At 47.6% G+C, this 23383-nt stretch overlaps 1 protein-coding gene across 1 annotated transcript in view; it reads right to left on the reverse strand.

Moving 5' to 3' along the window:
• TBKBP1 (TBK1 binding protein 1) overlaps positions 1 to 23383 on the reverse strand; it is an 80334-nt gene that overhangs the window by 27859 nt on the left and 29092 nt on the right. Inside the window, exons 5-6 of the mRNA XM_063959649.1 lie at positions 23156 to 23352; positions 15588 to 15649 (exon numbers count right to left, since the gene is read on the reverse strand). Of these exons, the coding sequence (XP_063815719.1) occupies positions 15588 to 15649; positions 23156 to 23352 (259 nt within the window). The remainder of the gene's footprint in view (positions 1 to 15587; positions 15650 to 23155; positions 23353 to 23383) is intronic.

Here is a 23383-nt window from a genome sequence, read left to right on the forward strand (position 1 = left end):
TACAAAACCTCGGTCCAATGAGGCACTAATGATAACCATTACACCATCATTGCAATAGAATATCTTCACCCAAGTTACAAATAAAATTGCGGATGTTCAGCTCCTCGCAGCAGCAGTTAGGGTCCTCCTGCCGCCTTGCCAGCCAGTCCCGGCAGCCTTTGCACATGTGTTACACATATATACCAGTTTACACACGTGCAGGGGACTAGAAGCTCGGGCTTGGGTTACCAATTCTACTTTACACACACAAAAAAAATAATGTATGAAGAAATTACAAAAATAAAGTACATAAAAATATGAGAAAAAATGCTTTCTTATAATCATAATATTATTTGCTGTACTGAGCCATAGCGACAGGAGCACAAGTGTCTTTGCTGAATAGTTTTCCCCATGCATGAGGAATCCTCAGACACAGAGGCCTGGCGAAAGCGATCACCAATACACAGCTGGGGGCAGAGGTTCTCAAACGCGGCCCTCATGGTCCAGGTTTTAAGTATATCCATGGCTCAGCACAGATGGTCAAATCAAATTAACTGGGAATTAATTAAGTCACCTGTGGCCAAGCATGGATATACTTTAAACCTGGACCGTTGGGGAGTCTTGTGGGCCGCATTTGAGAAGCTCTGAAATAGGGAGAAGTCCTATCTCTGGCAACACCATCCGTTTACAGTGGAGAAATGTTTCTCCCATTAGTAAACAGAGCAGTGTGGCCAACATCCCTCATGGAAGCAACCTGGGATAGGCTTTAAAATGACAGAAAACAGTCACATAAGAGTTTCATCTTGTGCATCTTCTGTACAAATAAATGTGTGGTGTCTGGGTATGCTTCCGCTGAAAGCTTCCTTAATGTGTTCTTGAAACCTCATAACCAGTCACCATAGCGTCAAAAGAAAACTTTGGCTGACAAATCTTCATATGCACCTGGCTGCAGGACACTGAGTTCCACAATAGCCACACATCACCTTACAAAGTAATGCAGAGTCTATACAAAGTGTCATTTTAATATGGTATATATGTTGAAGTGTAATTTAAGTATGGTATATATGTTGCATGAAGTAAAAGATGGCCAGAACAGCATATAATTGTTGGCTCTACCAAAACAGTTTACAGCTACACACACTGGCACATTGCCCCCCTTCTTTGTTGTACTCACATGGCAGCGCTCCGTACAGTCTGTAGCTGGAGATCAACTTTCTGCCAGTTCTCAGTATCCTTTTCTCAAAGATATTTGTGAAGTGCCAGGCACGTTAACTTATCACACCTATTCTAACACTTCCCTCCCCAGTTATTTCTTTTGCTCAGAGAGCTTACAGTTTAGGATTATAATAGAACGTGTGAGAAAAGGAAATAATTATCAATTCTTGAACTAGTATGAGGCCCAGCGGATTTTATGTCTATTTAGTATATTATTATTTGAATATATTTGACTATGTAAAAGGGATATCACAATTGTAATACGCTCTGTATCACATGTGAAATAATGTACCGTATTCTATTATGTCACTTTAGGTATCTGACTAGTAAACCTGTTTTTGCCAAATTATATTTTTAGACAGTGCTCAGCCCAAGACGCTATGTGCTTTTGTTGAACCCAACTGTGAAAACAGATGCATCTCCCATTTCTGCACGTGTCTCAAATTGCAAAACAGTGTGCACATGTGCCACATGACATATCTGTAGTCACAAGTACTGTAGGAGCATGCGTGCTGCATATTGGGCGAAGAGACCGGCTATCTGGTGGTGTGCGAAACAGCACTCTAAACCAGCAAACATCTGTGGTACAGGGACCATAAACGAGCAGTATCACACTCACCTCCTCTTCATAGAAGAATGCAGGACCTGCACTCAGGATAATCAGCTAAGAGAGTAGATTTACTAACGATCCATCATGTACAAAGTGTACAAAATGGCAGCAGAGGCCCAACAGCATGTTTCAACTGCTCCAATGCAGTTTTCGCCTCTGATGAAACCTACATTGGAGCAGTTGAAACAGGGTGTTGGGCCTCTGCTGCCATTTTGAACACTTTGTTCATGATGGAACTTAAACAAATAGTGGGCGGGATGTATTAACATACATCGCCGCCCCTCGCCGGTTACCGCAGCGATGTTGATCGCATATGTACTAACATATGCGATCAACATCGCGATGCGGTGACGGAGGCCCCCCGCGATACCTGTTAGGTGGTCTGCGGGGAGTCTCCGTCACCTCCCCGGGGTCCCCACACTGGCTAGATGCCGGGAAGCAGCAGCAGGCTGCCCCCGGCACCTCCTCCTCCCCCCTGCAGCCGGAAGGACGTCCGGCTGCGTTGCTAGGGGGAGGAGGACACTACCTTCCGGGTCCAGGGCAGCCTGGAGGAAGGTAAGCCAGGGGGAAGGGGGGTCGGCGTCTGCGGCGGGGGTCGACGGTGTCGGCGGGTTGCGGCGGTCGGCGAAAAGAAGCCCATAGGCTTCTATAGGGTTTCGCCATCCAGAGATGGCGAAACCCTGGACGCCGAAAACGCTGCGGTAGGGTCTTAGTAAATATGAAAATACGGTAAAACCCCCGTTTTCGGGGGTTTTACCGCATTTTTGCTTTAGTACATCCCGCCCGTAGTCTCTTTGCTGATTATCCTGAGTGCTGGTCTTGCATTCTTCTCTGAGAAGGGGTGAGTGATATATATTACACTGTATATGGTATGGATCCTTAAGGAAACCATTCAAAAGTAGTTTTTTGTTGCTGAATTCTTAATTTGTAAGTCAGGTCAGTCGAAATTGCATTTTTTTGTATAAACCTGGTATATGGCAGAATCAGAATTAACTGTAATGGTTGGTTGGGCGCAAACTTAATCGTTTTAAACCAGTTCTATAACTGTATATTTCCCTATTGCTGGGTGCCGTTTTTTTGTGTGCAAGCATTGCTTACCTGCTCCTTTCTAGTTTCTACAGATCGTGTCTTCACTGCAAGATATCCTATTCACTGACACTCAGGTTGTGATAGGTCTTCTGTTGGTCTAACCAAATGCAGCATGTACCTTTCCAATATTTTACACTTTTGGATCCAAAGTGTCCAGTCTTTCTTTCATAAATGGTCATCTTGTGTTTGTCAAGTACACCTGGTTAACTGCTTTAAAAAATGCCAGGATCTCACATCACATAATAATACACACGTGGGACATTCAATTAGCGTCAAATTGTACCGGGCAAACTCTGCTCCCTGGTAACGTGCCGAAGGCTATTCAATTAGAGACCTGCGATCAACAACAACTAGCCCAGAGGAAGCACTTGATGCAATTTCTGCTAACACCCTCCACACGTGCAAAGCTTTCACCTTGGGTAAAAGAAGGCCTAGCTTTACCCCTGACTCCGGCTATGACAGCCTGTCCCTGCAAATCCTATTCTGTCTATCCGCTGTAACTCCAACTTTGTTAGTGCAAGTGCAACCTATGAGGAAGCACAGAGGGTTGCAGTGGGGCGATACTGTACGTCTCAATGTGCGTGCATGAGCATTACACCATTCTACTGCACATGCTCAGTTTGGAAAAACACATATCGTAGGGTAAAAGCCAATTTGTATTCAACTCTGCATGAGGACCTGGGTGTGCAGAGTTCAATTCCATGCTCTACACATGTACCAGGGGAGGAGTTTCTTTAATTAAAATAAAAGTATTATTGCCTTATGTAACTCCTGTCACATAGCGCCATCTGCTGCTGAACAAAATACATCACTTATGATTTTTAACTATAACACCTAGTAAAGTCAATCCTAATACAGGTTGAGTATCCCATATCCAAATATTCTGAAATACGGAATATTCCGAAATACGGACTTTTTTGAGTGAGATAGTGAAACCTTTGTTTTTTGATGGCTCAATGTACACAAACTTTGTTTAATACACAAAGTTATTAAAAAATAAGAATTTACTTACCGATAATTCTATTTCTCGGAGTCCGTAGTGGATGCTGGGGTTCCTGAAAGGACCATGGGGAATAGCGGCTCCGCAGGAGACAGGGCACAAAAAGTAAAGCTTTAGGATCAGGTGGTGTGCACTGGCTCCTCCCCCTATGACCCTCCTCCAAGCCTCAGTTAGGATACTGTGCCCGGACGAGCGTACACAATAAGGAAGGATTTTGAATCCCGGGTAAGACTCATACCAGCCACACCAATCACACTGTACAACCTGTGATCTGAACCCAGTTAACAGTATGATAACAGCGGAGCCTCTGAAAAGATGGCTCACAACAATAATAACCCGATTTTTGTAACTATGTACAAGTATTGCAGATAATCCGCACTTGGGATGGGCGCCCAGCATCCACTACGGACTCCGAGAAATAGAATTATCGGTAAGTAAATTCTTATTTTCTCTATCGTCCTAGTGGATGCTGGGGTTCCTGAAAGGACCATGGGGATAATACCAAAGCTCCCAAACGGGCGGGAGAGTGCGGATGACTCTGCAGCACCGAATGAGAGAACTCCAGGTCCTCCTTAGCCAGGGTATCAAATTTGTAGGATTTTACCAACGTGTTTGCCCCTGACTAAATAGCCGCTCGGCAAAGTTGTAAAGCCGAGACCCCTCGGGCAGCCGCCCAAGATAAGCCCACCTTCCTTGTGGAATGGGCATTTACATATTTTGGCTGTGGCAGGCCTGCCACAGAATGTGCAAGCTGAATTGTATTACACATCCAACTAGCAATAGTCTGCTTAGAAGCAAGAGCACCCAGTTTGTTGGGTGCATACAGGATAACAGCAAGTCAGTTTTCCTGACTCCAGCCGTCCTGGAACCTATATTTACAGGGCCCTGACAACATCTAGCAACCTGGAGTCCTCCAAGTCCCTAGTAGGCGCAAGGCACCAAAATAAGCTGGTTCAGGTGAAACACTGACACCACCTTAGGGAGAGAACTGGGGACGAGTCCGCAGCTCTGCCCTGTCCAAATGGACAACCAGATATGGGCTTTTTTGAGAAAAAAACCACCAATTTGACACTCGCCTGGTCCAGGCCAGGGCCAAGAGCATGGTCACTTTTCATGTGAGATGCTTCAAATCCACAGATTTGACTGGTTTTAAACCAATGTGATTTGAGGAATCCCAGAACTACGTTGAGATCCCACAGTGCCACTGGAGGCACAAAAGGGGGTTGTATATGCAATACTCCCTTGACAAACTTCTGGACTTCAGGAACAGAAGCCACTTCTTTCTGGAAGAAAATCGACAGGGCCGAAATTTGAACCTTAATGGACCCCAATTTGAGGCCCATAGACACTCCTGTTTGCAGGAAATGCAGGAATCGACCGAGTTGAAATTTCTTCGTGGGGCCTTTCTGACCTCACACCACGCAACATATTTTTGCCACATGTGGTGATAATGTTGTGCGGTCACCTCCTTTCTGGCTTTGACCAGGGTAGGAATGACCTCTTCCGGAATGCCTTTTTCCCTTAGGATCCGGCGTTCCACCGCCATGCCGTCAAACGCAGCTGCGGTAAGTCTTGGAACAGACATGGTACTTGCTGAAACAAGTCCCTTCTTAGCGGCAGAGGCCATAAGTCCTCTGTGAGCATCTCTTGAAGTTCCGGGTACCAAGACTTCTTGGCCAATCCGGAGCCATGAGTATAGTTCTTACTCCTCTACGTCTTATAAGTCTCAGTACCTTAGGTATGAGAAGCAGAGGATGGAACACATACACCGACTGGTACATCCATAGTGTTACCAGAACGTCCACAGCTATTGCCTGAGGGTCTCTTAACCTGGCGCAATACCTGTCCCGTTTTTTGTTCAGACGGGACGCCATCATGTCCACCTTTGGTATTTCCCAACGGTTTACAATCATGTGGAAAACTTCCCGATGAAGTTTCCACTCTGCCGGGTGGAGGTCGTGCCTGCTGAGGAAGTCTGCTTCCCAGTTTCCATTCCCGGAATGAAACACTGCTGACAGTGCTATCACATGATTTTCCGCCCAGCGAAAAGTCCTTGCAGTTTTTGCCATTGCCCTCCTGCTTCTTGTGCCGCCCCGTCTATTTACGTGGGCGACTGCCGTGATGTTTTTCCCACTGGATCAATACCGGCTGACCTTGAAGCAGAGGTCTTGCTAAGCTTAGAGTATTATAAATTTACCCTTAGCTCCAGTATATTTATGTGGAGAAAAGTCTCCAGACTTGATCACAGTCCCTGGAAATTTTTTCCTTGTGTGACTGCTCCCCAGCCTCTCGGGCTGGCCTCCGTGGTCACCAGCATCCAATCCTGAATGCCGAATCTGCGGCCCTCTAGAAGATGAGCACTCTGTAACCACCACAGGAGAGACACCCTTGTCCTTGGATATAGGGTTATCCGCTGATGCATCTGAAGATGCGATCCGGACCATTTGTCCAGCAGATCCCACTGAAAAATTCTTGCGTGAAATCTGCCGAATGGAATTGCTTCGTAGGAAGTCACCATCTTTACCAGGACCCTTGTGCAATGATGCACTGATTTTAGGAGGTTCCTGACTAGCTCGGATAACTCCCTGGCTTTCTCTTCCGGGAGAAACACCTTTTTCTGGACTGTGTCCAGAATCATCCCTAGGCACAGCAGACTTGTCGTCGGGATCAGCTGCGATTTTGGAATATTTAGAATCCACCCGTGCTGTTGTAGCAGTATCCGAGATAGTGCTACTCCGACCTCCAACTGTTCCCTGGACTTTGCCCTTATCAGGAGATCGTCCAAGTAAGGGATAATTAAGACGCCTTTTCTTCGAAGAAGAATCATCATTTCGGCCATTACCTTGGTAAAGACCCGGGGTGCCGTGGACAATCCAAACGGCAGCGTCTGAAACTGATAGTGACAGTTCTGTACCACGAACCTGAGGTACCCTTAGTGAGAAGGGCAAATTTTGGACATGGAGGTAAGCATCCCTGATGTCTCGGGACACTATATAGTCCCCTTCTTCCTGGTTCGTTATCACTGCTCTGAGTGACTCCATCTTGATTTGAACCTTTGTAAGTGTTCAAATTTTTTTAGATTTAGAATAGGTCTCACCTAGCCTTCTGGCTTCAGTACCACAATATAATGTGGAATAATACCCCTTTTCTTGTTGTAGGAGGGGTAATTTGATTATCACCTGCTGGGAATACAGCTTGTGAATTGTTTCCCATACTGCCTCCTTGTCGGAGGGAGACCTTGGTAAACCAGACTTCAGGAGCCTGCGAAGGGGAAACGTCTCGACATTCCAATCTGTACCCCTGGGATACTACATGTAGGATCCAGGGGTCCTGTACGGTCCCAGCGTCATGCTGAGAGCTTGGCAGAAGCGGTGGAACGCTTCTGTTCCTGGGAATGGGCTGCCTGCTGCAGTCTTCTTCCCTTTCCTCTATCCCTGGGCAGATATGACTCTTATAGGGACGAAAGGACTGAGGCTGAAAAGACGGTGTCTTTTTCTGCAGAGATGTGACTTAGGGTAAAAACGGTGGATTTTCCAGCAGTTGCCGTGGCCACCAGGTCCGATGGACCGACCCCAAATAACTCCTCTTCCTTTATACGGCAATACACCTTTGTGCCGTTTGGAATCTGCATCACCTGACCACTGTCGTGTCCATAAACATCTTCTGGCAGATATGGACATCGCACTTACTCTTGATGCCAGAGTGCAAATATCCCTCTGTGCATCTCGCATATATAGAAAATGCATCCTTAAAATGCTCTATAGTCAATAAAATACTGTCCCTGTCAAGGGTATCAATATTTTTAGTCAGGGAATCCGACCAAGCCACCCCAGCTCTGCACATCCAGGCTGAGGCGATCGCTGGTCGCAGTATAACACCAGTATGTGTGTATATACTTTTTATGATATTTTCCAGCCTCCTGTCAGCTGGCTCCTTGAGGACGGCCCTATCTATAGACGGTACCGCCACTTGTTTTGATAAGCGTGTGAGCGCCTTATCCACCCTAAGGGGTGTTTCCCAACGCGCCCTAACTTCTGGCGGGAAAGGGTATACCGCCCATAATTTTCTATCGGGGGGAACCCACGCATCATCACACACTTCATTTAATTTATCTGATTCAGGAAAAACTACGGTAGTTTTTTCACATCCCACATAATACCCTCTTTTGTGGTACTTGTAGTATCAGAAATATGTAACACCTCCTTCATTGCCCTTAACGTGTGGCCCTAATAAGGAATACGTTTGTTTATTCACCGTCGACACTGGATTCAGTGTCCGTGTCTGTGTCGACCGACTAAAGTAAACGGGCGTTTTAAAACCCCTGACGGTGTTTCTGAGACGTCTGGACCGGTACTAATTGTTTGTCGGCCGTCTCATGTCGTCAACCGACCTTGCAGCGTGTTGACATTATCACGTAATTCCCTAAATAAGCCATCCATTCCGGTGTCGACTCCCTAGAGAGTGACATCACCATTACAGGCAATTGCTCCGCCTCCTCCCAACATCGTCCTCATACATGTCGACACACACGTACCGACACAGCACACACACAGGGAATGCTCTGATAGAGGACAGGACCCACTAGCCCTTTGGAGAGACAGAGGGAGAGTTTGCCAGCACACACCAAAAACGCTATAATTATATAGGGACAACCTTATATAAGTGTTTTCCCTTATAGCATCTTTTATATATTTCTAACGCCAAATTAGTGCCCCCCCCTCTCTGTTTTAACCCTGTTTCTGTAGTGCAGTGCAGGGGAGAGCCTGGGAGCCTTCCCTCCAGCCTTTCTGTGAGGCAAAATGGCGCTGTGTGCTGAGGAGATAGGCCCCGCCCCTTTTTCGGCGGGCTCGTCTCCCGCTCTTTAATGGATTCTGGCAGGGGTTAAATATCTCCATATAGCCCCCGGAGGCTATATGTGAGGTATTTTTAGCCAAAAAAGGTTTTCATTTGCCTCCCAGGGCGCCCCCCTCCCAGCGCCCTGCACCCTCAGTGACTGCCGTGTGAAGTGTGCTGAGAGGAAATGGCGCACAGCTGCAGTGCTGTGCGCTACCTTAAGAAGACTGAGGAGTCTTCTGCCGCCGATTCTGGACCTCTTCTCGTTTCAGCATCTGCAAGGGGGCCGGCGGCGAGGCTCCGGTGACCATCCAGGCTGTACCTGTGATCGTCCCTCTGGAGCTAATGTCCAGTAGCCAAAGAAGCCAATCCATCCTGCACGCAGGTGAGTTCACTTCTTCTCCCCTAAGTCCCTCGTTGCAGTGATCCTGTTGCCAGCAGGACTCACTGTAAAATAAAAAACCTAAGCTAAACTTTTCTAAGCAGCTCTTTAGGAGAGCCACCTAGATTGCACCCTTCTCGGCCGGGCACAAAAATCTAACTGAGGCTTGGAGGAGGGTCATAGGGGGAGGAGCCAGTGCACACCACCTGATCCTAAAGCTTTACTTTTTGTGCCCTGTCTCCTGCGGAGCCGCTATTCCCCATGGTCCTTTCAGGAACCCCAGCATCCACTAGGACGATAGAGAAATATTGTATTAAATGACCTTCAGGCTGTGTGTATAAGGTGTATATGAAACATAAATGAATTGTGTGAATGTACACACACTTTGTTTAATGCACAAAGTTATAAAAAATATTGGCTAAAATGACCTTCAGGCTGTGTGTATAAGGTGTATATGTAACATAAATGCATTCTGTGCTTAGACTTGGGTCCCATCACCATGATATCTCATTATGGTATGCAATTATTCCAAAATACAGAAAAATCCCATATCCAAAATACCTCTGGTCCCAAGCATTTTGGATAAGGGAGACTCAACCTGTAGTTGCAAATTGGCTTGTGGCGTACGTGTGGATTTATAAGATACAGTACCTCTAGGCTCGTTGATTATGTGGCTGTAAACAAATATCTTTGAGTCCGGGACGAGATCGGGGAGCAATCTGTGATGACATTGCCAGCATTTCCACGCTGTTGCAATGACAACTCGCCCCACTCACACCTAATAGGATTCATCCCAATGAGCTTAATTCAGAGTTAGGAGCCAATCAAAAGAAAAAGCAGCTTGCTACTGGAACAAATCATGTTGCAATGCAAGGGGTGTAAATGCATTTCTATTTTTGCATGCAGGGAAAATACGGGCTGCTTCTGCATGTGGCAAGCAAATACTAGACAGCATTTATTACACTGAAATGTAAAATTTAGCTGGGACACACCCATTCCAAATTTTAAATCTGTCAGCACATTTTAAATCTGCCCCACCCAGTGCCAGATTAAATGTGCACATGGGCCTGGAGCTGAAATATAGGAAAGGCCTATTGTGTACCGCTGCAGCAGATTGGATTAAGGAGAGGGGAGCAGGGGATATGCCTCAGCGTCCGTTAGTTACATTACACCGCACAGTAGTGTCCGAGACACGTTACACCGCACAGCAGTGTCCGATAGTTAGATTACACCGCACAGTAGTGTCCGAGTCACATGACACCGCACAGCAGCATCTGATAGTTACATTACACCGCACGGTAGCGTCTGTAGTTACATTACACCGCACGGTAGTGTCCGAGACACGTTACACCGCACAGCAACGTCCGATAGTTACATTACACCGCACAGTAGTGTCCGAATCACATTACACGGCATAGTAGTGTCCGAGTTACAATACACCGCACAGCACCGTCCGATAGTTACATTACACCGCACAGCACCGTACGATAGTTACAATACGCCGCACGGCAGCGTCCGATAGTTACAATACACTGCACAGTAGTGTCCGAGTCACATTACACCGCACGGCAGCGTCCGATAATTACATTACACCGAACTGCAGCCTCCGACAGTTACTGTACATTACACTGCTCAGTAGTGACCTAGTCACATTACACCGCACGGCAGCGTCCGATATTTACATTACACCATACACTAGTGTCCGAGTCACATTACACTGCACGGCAGCGTCTGCTAGTCACATTACACTGCACAGTAGTGTCCGAGTCACATTACACCGCAAGGCATCGCTGATAGTTACATTACACTGCACAGCAGCATCCGATAGTTACAATACACTGCACAGTAGTGTCCGAGTCACATTACACCGCAAGTCAGCGTCCAATAGTTACATTACATCGCACAGCAGCGTCCGATAGTTACAATACACCACACGGCAGCGTCCGATAGTTACATTACACCACACGGCAGCGTCCTATAGTCACATTACACCGCACAGGAGCGTCCGATAGTCACATTACACCGCATGGCAGCGTCTGATAGATACATTACACCGCAAGGTAGTGTCCGTATACACACTGGCCTGAATTCAATTGATTATCATGCATGATAAATTAAAACGGCAGCGTCTGATAGTTACATTACACCACACGGCAGCGTCCTATAGTCACATTACACCGCACAGGAGCGTCCGATAGTCACATTACACCGCACGGCAGCGTCCGATAGTTACATTACACCGCATGGCAGCGTCCGATAGTTACATTACAACACACGGCAGCGTCCTATAGTCACATTACACCGCACAGGAGCGTCCGATAGTCACATTACACCGCACGGCAGCGTCCGATAGTTACATTACACCGCATGGCAGCGTCCGATAGTTACATTACAACACACGGCAGCGTCCTATAGTCACATTACACCGCACAGGAGCGTCCGATAGTCACATTACACCACATGGCAGCGTCTGATAGATACATTACACCGCAAGGTAGTGTCCATATACACACTGGCCGGAATTCAATTGATTATCATGCATGATAAATTAAAACGGCAGCGTCTGATAGTTACATTACACCACACGGCAGCGTCCTATAGTCACATTACACCGCACAGGAGCGTCCGATAGTCACATTACACCGCACGGCAGCGTCCGATAGTTACATTACACCGCATGGCAGCGTCCGATAGTTACATTACAACACACGGCAGCGTCCTATAGTCACATTACACCGCACAGGAGCGTCCGATAGTCACATTACACCACATGGCATCGTCTGATAGATACATTACACCGCAAGGTAGTGTCCGTATACACACTGGCCGGAATTCAATTGATTATCATGCATGATAAATTAAAACGTCAGCGTCCGATAGTTACATTACACCACACGGCAGCGTCCTATAGTCACATTACACTGCATGGTAGCTTCCGATAGTCACATTACACCGCATGGCAGCGTCCGATAGTCACATTATACCGCACGGCAGCGTTCGATAGTTACATTACATCGCACGGCAGCGTCCGATAGTTACATTACACCGCACGGCAGCGTCCGATAGTCCCATTACACCGCACGGCAGAGTCCGATAGTCACATTACACCGCACGGCAGCGTCTGATAGTCACATTACACCGCACGGCAGCGTCCAGTAGTTACATTACACTGCATGGCAGCGTCCGATAGTTACATTACACCACACGGCAGCATCCGATAGTTACATTACACCGCACGGCAGCGTCCAATAGTTACATTACACCGCATGGCAGCGTCTGATAGTCACATTACACCGCAAGGTAGTGTCCGTATACACACTGGCCGGAATTCAATTGATTATCATCCATGATAAATTAAAACAGTATGCCATTAAGGTCACAGAACATGCACACATAACTTTAAGTGTGAGAAAGTCCTGGGCATAGGGCTACACAGCATATACTTCTTTGTACCTCAAACTGCAGCTGCAGAACACCTCACAGATCACACAGGCGGGGAGCACTGCACTGCATTGTACTGTCTAGTGGGCGGGGCTTAGAACGGCCCAGGGGTGTGGCTTCAGGCAACAGGGGCCAGGGGGCTCAGCAGTGGAAGAACCAGGGGGCTGAGTAAGTTTATAAAGGTCCCACAGAGACACAGCTTGGGATGGCAAGTGAGAAGAACTTTGAGCAATCGTGGGCACAGCTATAGATGCACCAGGAGGCGGAGCTTATCGCGATCTGGGGGAGGAGCTTATTTCGATCCTGGGTATGTGCTTCATTGGGCAGTGACAGCTGCTGGCAGCTTCAGAGGGGAAAGGCAGAGTTCTGTCTCTCCATGACAGGAGTCGAGTGAGGGAATGCTATTGGTGATGACAGGAGAAAAGTTTTTTTTTTTCCTGTCAACACTATCTGAACTGCAGGGGATCTGTGGGCCTATTTCCTTTGGGGGGCCTGGAGCTGCAGCTCCATCCGCCCCATTGTTAATCCGGCCCTGGCCCCACCTACAATGTAATATGGTTTTACCAATGTGAAAACTGCTTTATTTGCTCCTAAATCTGAATCTGGCACTATGTTTTGCTCATTAAAGGGCCTATTCACTGATGGGACCATCACACATGTAGAAATGATAGTTTAATGCACAATATGCAGCAATCTCAGATGGCGTTTGTTCCGGAGCTCAGGCCCGGCCTACCCGCTCAGCAAACGGATGCAGAGCGGGAAGGCGTCTGGCTGGAGAGGCGCTGTCCCTGTTCTGCATCCCCGCTGCTGCCGGCTGCTGTGCCTGTCACACTATATGACAGGCAACAGCGACGGCAGCCTCCTCTCCCTTCCCATGTGACAGCTGAGCCGAGTTGTTGCAGCCAAAAAAGGGGGCATGTCTAAATGGGAATGGGGTGGAGCTACACGGGACCAGGCTGCTGCTGGAGAGATGGCCAGGGCCGCCAAACTGTTAGGTAAGTGAAGGGAAAGAGAGTGTGTGAGAGAGAGAGTGTGTGTGTGTGTGTGTGTGTGTGTGTGTGTGTGTGTGTGTGTGTGTATGTGTGTATGTGTGGGCATCATGTGTATAATGCCCATTTCTGTGGGCATTACATTTAAGCAGCACTACTACTATGGGCATTACGTAAAAGCGGCACTACTACTATGGACATTACGTATAAGCGGCACTACTACTATTATGGGAATTACGTAAAAGCGGCACTACTACTATGGCATTACGTAAAAGCGGCACTACTACTACCATGAGCATTACGTAAAAGTGGCACTACTACTATGGACATTATCTATAAGCGGCACTACTGCTATGGGCATTACGTAAAAGCGGCACTACTGCTATGGGCATTACGTAAAAGTGGCACTGCTACTATGGGCATTACGTATACAGGGCGCTACGACTATGGGCATTATATGTATAAGTGGCACTACTACTATTGGCATTACGTAAAATCGGCACTACTGCTATATGCATTACGTAAAAGCGGCGCTGCTACTATGGGCATTATGTATACAGGGCACTACTACTATGGGCATTATGCTTATAAGTGGCACTACTACTTGCTGTGTAATGTGAATATGATTGTGCTACTGTGTGGCGTAAATGGAAATGGGGGTACTATTGTGTGGCCACACCCATTCCTTGTGAGACCACACCCCTTTTCCCGGAGCACGCTGTCCCTTTGTAAAGTACGGGAAGGCGGAAATTTATAGTTTGCAGGAGGGCACCGAACACCCTAGCACCATCCATGCAGGAGCTCCACGCCTTACTCTCCGCCCACTAGTTCTCTGTAGCTGTGCGCATGCGTGAGCTTAGGTCACACATGCACACTGGGCACTGCTACTGAAGTGGCAATGCTAGAGATCAGGCCGACAACTGATTTACACATAAGGGGGTGTCATTCTGACCCATTCGCTCGCCGCTTTTCATCGCAGCCGAGCGAACGGGTACCCACTGGGCATGCGCCGGTGCCGTAGTGCGCCGGCGCATGTTAGACGGCTGAAGGCCGTAGCTGGGCTGCGATCGCCTCTGCCTGATTGACAGGCAGAGGCGGACGCTGGGCGGGAGGGGGCGGAACGGCGGCGTTTGCCCGCCGTATCATGGGCGCGGTCCAGCCAACGCAGGTGTGGCCGGACTATGTGGGGAGCAGCCCGCAGCGGCTGCGTGACGTCATACGCAGCCGCTGCGGGCCGGGGAGCGACGAGTAGCTCCCGACCAGCATGCTAAAGCTGCGCTGGTCGGGAGCTACTCTTGAAGTGCAAAGGCATCGCCGCTGTGCGAAGCCTTTGCACTTCTGCGGGGGGGCATTACTGACATGCGGGGATCATTCACACATGTCAGTGTGAATGATCAGAGCAGTGCAAACCTTGGACCTCGGAATGAGGGCCAAGGTGCCCTGCACTGGTGAAATGCTGAATTGCTCTGTTAATTATCCCCCAACAATGAACAAGCTCATAAGTGCTCACTGGTGTCACCAGGTACTCACTAATTGTTTGGCTGCACTTCTGTGAACAGAACTAACGTTACATTGTAGGATATGTTATGTTTTTAAGTTTTAAGAGAAACCTGCCAGAGAATCCAGGAATGTTCATTTATAGTGTCATAACACATTCCCTAGCAGCTAAATTTAGCGTTTTTCATAGCTGCTACACCTACAGCGGTTTTAACCGCTAATTTATAGTCAATAAAAATCCACTCATGTCTTGTACTGAATATAATATCCAGTGGCCCAAACTGCTGAAGATGTGGCGGCTTTGAATAGTGCTGCATAGTAAATGTATCCCACTTCATTGTAATGTTATTACACTATTAAAGATAAACTGTAAGTGCACACACTGACCATTCTTTAATAAAAAGGGGGAGGTGTATGAGTAGATTTCTATACACTAAACTCTAAAATGCTAAATAAAATAATATGCGCAACAAGTTAAAACATTTTATATCACAATAATGCATAACCTGAAATAATGATGCAACGTTATGTAGGGGAAAACCGGTCACTTACTGGTCATCTCCCACCTCCTTGAGCCACGCCATCTCTCGCTGGGTCTGTCCAGTGGCCAATTCCTAAAGTCACAGTGACAAATGAAAATGCCAGAAAGATAAATAATAAGAATTTACTTACCGATAATTCTATTTCTCGGAGTCCGTAGTGGATGCTGGGGTTCCTGAAAGGACCATGGGGAATAGCGGCTCCGCAGGAGACAGGGCACAAAAAGTAAAGCTTTAGGATCAGGTGGTGTGCACTGGCTCCTCCCCCTATGACCCTCCTCCAAGCCAGTTAGGTACTGTGCCCGGACGAGCGTACACAATAAGGGAGGAATTTTGAATCCCGGGTAAGACTCATACCAGCCACACCAATCACACCGTACAACTTGTGATCTAAACCCAGTTAACAGTATGATAACAGCGGAGCCTCTGAAAAGATGGCTCACAACAATAATAACCCGATTTTTGTAACTATGTACAAGTATTGCAGATAATCCGCACTTGGGATGGGCGCCCAGCATCCACTACGGACTCCGAGAAATAGAATTATCGGTAAGTAAATTCTTATTTTCTCTATCGTCCTAGTGGATGCTGGGGTTCCTGAAAGGACCATGGGGATTATACCAAAGCTCCCAAACGGGCGGGAGAGTGCGGATGACTCTGCAGCACCGAATGAGAGAACTCCAGGTCCTCTTTTGCCAGGATATCAAATTTGTAGAATTTTACAAACGTGTTCTCCCCTGACCACGTAGCTGCTCGGCAGAGTTGTAATGCCGAGACCTCTCGGGCAGCCGCCCAAGATGAGCCCACCTTCCTTGTGGAATGGGCCTTAACCGATTTAGACTGTGGCAGGCCTGCCTCAGAATGTGCAAGTTGAATTGTGTTACAAATCCAACGAGCAATCGACTGCTTAGAAGCAGGCGCACCCAACTTGTTGGGTGCATACAGTATAAACAGCGAGTCAGATTTTCTGACTCCAGCTGTCCTGGAATATATTTTCAGGGCCCTGACAACTTCTAGCAACTTGGAGTCCTCCAAGTCCCTAGTAGGGGCAAGGCACCACAATAAGCTGGATCAGGTGAAACACTGACACCACCTTAGGGAGAGAACTGGGGACGAGTCCGCAGCTCTGCCCTGTCCGAATGGACAAACAGATATGGGCTTTTTTGAGAAAAAACCACCAATTTGACACTCGCCTGGTCCAGGCCAGGGCCAAGAGCATGGTCACTTTTTATGTGAGATGCTGCAAATCCACATATTTGACTGGTTTTAAACCAATGTGATTTGAGAAATCCCAGAACTACGTTGAGATCCCACAGTGCCACTGGAGGCACAAAAAAGGGGTTTGTATATGCAATACTCCCTTGACAAACTTCTGGACTTCAGGAACTGAAGCCAATTCTTTCTGGAAGAAAATTTACAGGGCCGAATTTGAACCTTAATGGACCCCAATTTGAGGCCCATAGACACTCCTGTTTGCAGGAAATGCAGGAAATGCAGGAAACGACCGAGTTGAAATTTCTTTGTGGGGCCTTCCTGGCCTCACACCACGCAACAAATTTTCGCCACACGTGGTGATAATGTTGTGCGGTCACCTCCTTTCTGGCTTTGACCAGGGTAGGAATGACCTCTTCCGGAATGCCTTTTTTCCCTTAGGATCCGGCTTTCCATCGCCATGCCGACAAACGCAGCTGCGGTAAGTCTTGGAACAGACATGGTACTTGCTGAAGCAAGTCCCTTCTTAGCGGCAGAGGCCATAAGACCTCTGTAAGCATCTCTTGAAGTTCCGGGTACCAAGTCCTTCTTGGCCAATCCGGAGCCATGAGTATAGTTCTTACTCCTCTACGTCTTATAATTCTCAGCACCTTAGGTATGAGAAGCAGAGGAGGGAACACATACACCGACTGGTACACCCACGGTGTTACCAGAACGTCCACATCTATTGCCTGAGGGTCCCTTGACCTGGCGCAATACCTGTCCCGTTTTTTGTTCAGACGGGACGCCATCATGTCCACCTTTGGTATTTCCCAACGGTTTACAATCATGTGGAAAAAACTTCTCAATGAAGTTTCCACTCTCCCGGGTGGAGGTCGTGCTGAGGAAGTCTGCTTCCCAGTTTCCATTCCCGGGATGAAAAACTGCTGACAGTGTTATCACATGATTTTCCGCCCAGCGAAAAGTCCTTGCAGTTTCTGCCATTGCCCTCCTGCTTCTTGTGTCGCCCTGTCTGTTTACGTGGGCGACTGCCGTGATGTTTTTCCCACTGGATCAATACCGGCTGACCTTGAAGCAGAGGTCTTGCTAAGCTTAGAGCATTATAAATTTACCCTTAGCTCCAGTATATTTATGTGGAGAAAAGTCTCCATACTTGATCACACTCCCTGGAAATTTTTCCCTTGTGTGACTGCTCCCCAGCCTCTCAGGCTGGGCTCCGTGGTTACCAGCATCCAATCCTGAATGCCGAATCTGCGGCCCTCTAGAAGATGAGCACTCTATAACCACCACAGGAGAGACAGCCTTGTCCTTGGATATTGGGTTATCCGCTGATGCATCTGAAGATGCGATCCGGACCATTTGTCCAGCAGATCCCACTGAAAAGTTCTTACGTGAAATCTGCCGAATGGAATTGCTTCGTAGGAAGCCACCATTTTTACCAGGACCCTTGTGCAATGATGCACTGTTTTTAGGAGGTTCCTGACTTGCTCGGATAACTCCCTGGCTTTCTCTTCCGGGAGAAACACCTTTTTCTGGACTGTGTCCAGAATCATCCCTAGGCACAGCAGACGTGTCGTCGGGATCAGCTGCGATTTTGGAATATTTAGAATCCACCCGTGCTGATTGTAGCAGTATCCGAGATAGTGCTACTCCGACCTCCAACTGTTCCCTGGACTATGCCCCTATCAGGAGATCGTCCAAGTAAGGGATAATTAAGACGCCTTTTCTTCGAAGAAGAATCATCAATTCGGCCATTACCTTGGTAAAGACCCCGGGGTGCCGTGGACAATCCAAACGGCAGCGTCTGAAACTGATAGTGACAGTTCTGCACCACGAACCTGAGGTACCCTTAGTGAGAAGGGCAAATTTGGGACATAGAGGTAAGCATCCCTGATGTCCCGGGACACTATATAGTCCCCTTCTTCCTGGTTCGTTATCACTGCTCTGAGTGACTTCATCTTAATTTGAACCTTTGTAAGTGTTCAAAAAAAAATTTTTAGAATAAGTCTCACCTAGCCTTCTGGCTTCAGTACCACAATATAGTGTGGAATAATACCCCTTTTCTGTAGTAGAAGGGGTAATTTAATTGTCACCTGCTGGGAACACAGCTTGTGAATTTTTTCCCATACTACCTCCTTGTCGGAGGGAGACTTGGTAAAGCAGACTTCAGGAGCCTGCGAAGGGGAAACGTCTCGACATTCCCATCTGTACCCCCGGGATACTACTTGTAGGATCCAGGGGTCCTGTACGGTCTCAGCGCCATGCTGAGAACTTGTCAGACGCGGTGGAACGCTTCTGTTCCTGGGAATAGGCTGCCTGTTGCAGTCTTCTTCCCTTTCCTCTATCCCTGGGCAGATATGATCTTATAGGGACGAGAGGACTGAGGCTGAAAAGACGGTGTCTTTTTCTGCAGAGATGTGACTTAGGGTAAAAAACGGTGAATTTTCCAGCAGTTGCCGTGACCACCAGGTCCGATGGACCGACCCCAAACAAGTCCTCTTCCTTTATACGGCCATACTGTGCCGTTTGGAATCTGCATCACCTGACCACTGTCGTGTCCATAACATCTTCTGGCAGTTATGGACATCGCGTTTATTCATGATGCCAGAGTGCAAATATCCCTCTGTGCATCTCGCATATATAGAAATGCTCTATAGTCAATAAAATACTGTCCCTGTCAAGGGTATCAATATTTTTAGTCAGGGAATCCGACCAAGCCACCCTAGCTCTGCACATCCAGGCTGAGGCGATCGCTGGCCGCAGTATAACACCAGTATGTGTGTATATACTTTTTATTATATTTTCCAGCCTTGTCAGCTGGTCCTTGAGGACGGCCCTATCTATAGACGGTACCGCCACTTGTTTTGATAAGCGTGTGAGCGCCTTATCCACCTTAAGGGGTGTTTCCCAACGCGCCCTAACTTCTGGCGGGAAAGGGTATACCGCCCATAATTTTCTATCGGGGGGAACCCACGCATCATCACACACTTTATTTAATTTATCTGATTCAGGAAAAACTATGGTAGTTTTTTCACATCCCACATAATACCCTCTTTTGTGGTACTTGTAGTATCAGAAATACGTAACACCTCCTTCATTGCCTTTAACGTGTGGCCCTAATAAGGAATACGTTTGTTTATTCACCGTCGACACTGGATTCAGTGTCCCTGTCTGTGTCTGTGTCGACCGACTAAAGTAAACGGGCGTTTTAAAAACCCTTGACGGTGTTTTTGAGACGTCTGGACCGTACTAATTGTTTGTCGGCCGTCTCATGTCGTCAACCGACCTTGCAGCGTGTTGACATTATCACGTAATTTCCTAAATAAGCCATCCATTCCGGTGTCGACTCCCTAGAGAGTGACATCACCATTACAGGCAATTGCTCCGCCTCCTCACCAACATCGTCCTCCTACCTGTCGACACACACGTACCGACACACAGCACACACACAGGGAATGCTCTGATAGAGGACAGGACCCACTAGCCCTTTGGAGAGACAGAGGGAGAGTTTGCCAGCACACACCAAAAACGCTATAATTATATAGGGACAACCTTATATAAGTGTTTTCCCTTATAGCATCTTAATATATATATAAGCATATCGCCAAATTAGTGCCCCCCCTCTCTGTTTTAACCCTGTTTCTGTAGTGCAGTGCAGGGGAGAGCCTGGGAGCCTTCCCTCCAGCCTTTCTGTGAGGGAAAATGGCGCTGTGTGCTGAGGAGATAGGCCCCGCCCCTTTTTCGGGCGGCCTCGTCTCCCGCTCTTAACGGATTCTGGCAGGGGTTAAATATCTCCATATAGCCTCCGGAGGCTATATGTGAGGTATTTTTAGCCAAAATAGGTATTCATTTGCCTCCCAGGGCGCCCCCCTCCCAGCGCCCTGCACCCTCAGTGACTGCCGTGTGAAGTGTGCTGAGAGGAAAATGGCGCACAGCTGCAGTGCTGTGCGCTACCTTTAGAAGACTGAGGAGTCTTCTGCCGCCGATTCTGGACCTCTTCTTACTTCAGCATCTGCAAGGGGGCCGGCGGCAAGGCTCCGGTGACCATCCAGGCTGTACCTGTGATCGTCCCTCTGGAGCTGATGTCCAGTAGCCAAGAAGCCAATCCATCCTGCACGCAGGTGAGTTCACTTCTTCTCCCCTAAGTCCCTCGTTGCAGTGATCCTGTTGCCAGCAGGACTCACTGTAAAATAAAAAACCTAAGCTAAACTTTCCTAAGCAGCTCTTTAGGAGAGCCACCTAGATTGCACCCTTCTCGGCCGGGCACAAAATCTAACTGGCTTGGAGGAGGGTCATAGGGGGAGGAGCCAGTGCACACCACCTGATCCTAAAGCTTTACTTTTTGTGCCCTGTCTCCTGCGGAGCCGCTATTCCCCATGGTCCTTTCAGGAACCCCAGCATCCACTAGGACGATAGAGAAAACTATTGCTACATGGAGTTACAAGCAGAGAGAGCTATGTATCATATGAATTTCACACTATAGAATATTAAAGCATGATACAGGAGTGTAAGAGAGGTCCACAGGCTTCACTAAGGATACTAATACCCCTTTTCCACTAGCTCAAAAAACACAGGTAAATGCACGAGGGCGCGCAGTTACCCGTGTTTTTTGCTAGTGGAAAAGGGTCCCCCCGCAAAAACCCGGATCAAGTGATCCGTGAATCCTACCCGAGTAACAACCTGGGAATGATCCGGGTAGGGTTGTAGTGTAAACGGAAGCCATGTCGATGCGACACGGCTCCCGTTTAAACTGTATGGAAGGGCGGCGCTGGGAGAACATGTGATCTCCCAGCGCTGCCCCTGCCGCGTCACTAGCAGCGTCACCAACCCGGTAATGTGCCGGGTTGGTGAGCGCAGTGGGAAAGGGGGCTGAGCATGGGCCACAGTCAGGTAGCACCGGTGTCAGGCTCCCGGCTGCGACCCGTGCTCAGTAGTGGAAAAGGGGTATATGTAAGTTTTCTTTACGGAAGAGACCTCTCAGATACACTGTGGGGTTATGCCCCTATCTAGACTTGTGATACTGTAAAATGCTTGTTACCTTGTTATGGTATTTATAAATGCAAACCTGTAACTTAATGCATCAATAAAAAAGCTACTATTTCCGCAATTTACAAACAAAATACCATTTTACTAAGCTAATTTGTGCAGACGTGCCCATACGTGAGTTGACTTGCATGGTCAAAATACTTGTGACATACAGTAGGCTAGCCTTTTTTTTTTTTTTTTTTACCATTTTTTCCATTAGGAAATGCTGTGAGGTAACCATGATTGTATCTTTTCTTGTGTGTAAAGCGTAGGAAAGGTAGCATGCAGTTGCATGCACAGGACTAGAAGTACATTTCATGCTAATATTCAGAGTTATAACATTCTTAGTGCATGCACAGTGTTACATGAACATGATCACGGGCAGGAAGTTATAACACACTCAGTGCATGCATAGTGTTAATGTTAACATGCTGGCTCTGCATGTAAGCCAGAGGTTCTCAAACATGGTTCTCAAGGCACCTCAACAGTCCAGGTTTTAAGTATATCCATGCTTGGCCACATGTGACTTAATTAATACCTAAGTCAATTTGATTTAACACACTGTGCTGAGCAACGGATATACCTAAAATCTGGACCATTGGGGTACCTTGAGGACTGTGTTTGAGAACCTCTGATGTAAGCAGTGTATGCATTTATATACATTGGGGCCAATTCAATTGTTGGTCTCGCCGGCTGCCACTAGATGGCGCCGAACGGAGCAATTCAACTGCTGTGGAACGCATGCAGCCAGGGAGAAACAATTCAGCTCGCAGCCTCCTAAGGTGTGAGCTGAAATGTGCATAAACATGAGTATCCCAATCTGTAATTTAGACGGGTTCAGCTGCGGCTAAACCCGGTACTAATGGGCATGTATATGGGGCATGTACGCCCAACAGGGGCAATAATAATTGAATAGCTCCGATGGGCACCCAAAAAAACTAACACACGTTTCAGGAATAATAGCAGTATAGTATAAAATGACCGTACAGGCACATACTGTATATACATAGCAGGGGCGTGGGGTGAGGTAAAAGGCTCATGAGGCACTGGCTAGTACCAGAGCTAGATTTACACACAATATATGAGCCAAAGGGTTCATGTGGGCATTATATACAGGTGCAGCAGTTTGAGTTTTTATCAGAGATGCAGGTTTGGACTGGCCCACAGGGGCAACCCCGGTGGGCCCCACTGCCTCCCCCTTTGGGGGCCCTCCTCTTCCTCCTCTAGGGATCAGGTTCCAGACTGTGGTCTTGAATTATACATTAAAATGTTACCCAATACTATGCTTATGACTCTGAATGGGCTGTACTGTAGATACATATAAAAAGTCTTTATTGTTCTCACCTGCTCCCGGGTCTCTTGCAGATGTTTCAGCTCTTCCTCGAGGCGTAGGATATCATCCTTTAGCTGCTTTTCTCTGCGTTGTGCGTTTTGCAGATCTCTCCGTGCTTCCTCTAACTCTGCATCTCTTCTCTGTGCAGCCACATCACGCTGCAAATCCAGGCTACGCGAAGCCTGCCAGCTCATAGGGTGTTCTAGAACTTGGAGAAGAAACAAATATTGGCTGAGGAT

This window comes from Pseudophryne corroboree, chromosome 3, assembly GCF_028390025.1.
Source record: "Pseudophryne corroboree isolate aPseCor3 chromosome 3, aPseCor3.hap2, whole genome shotgun sequence".
NCBI classification, from domain to species: Eukaryota; Metazoa; Chordata; class Amphibia; order Anura; family Myobatrachidae; genus Pseudophryne; species Pseudophryne corroboree.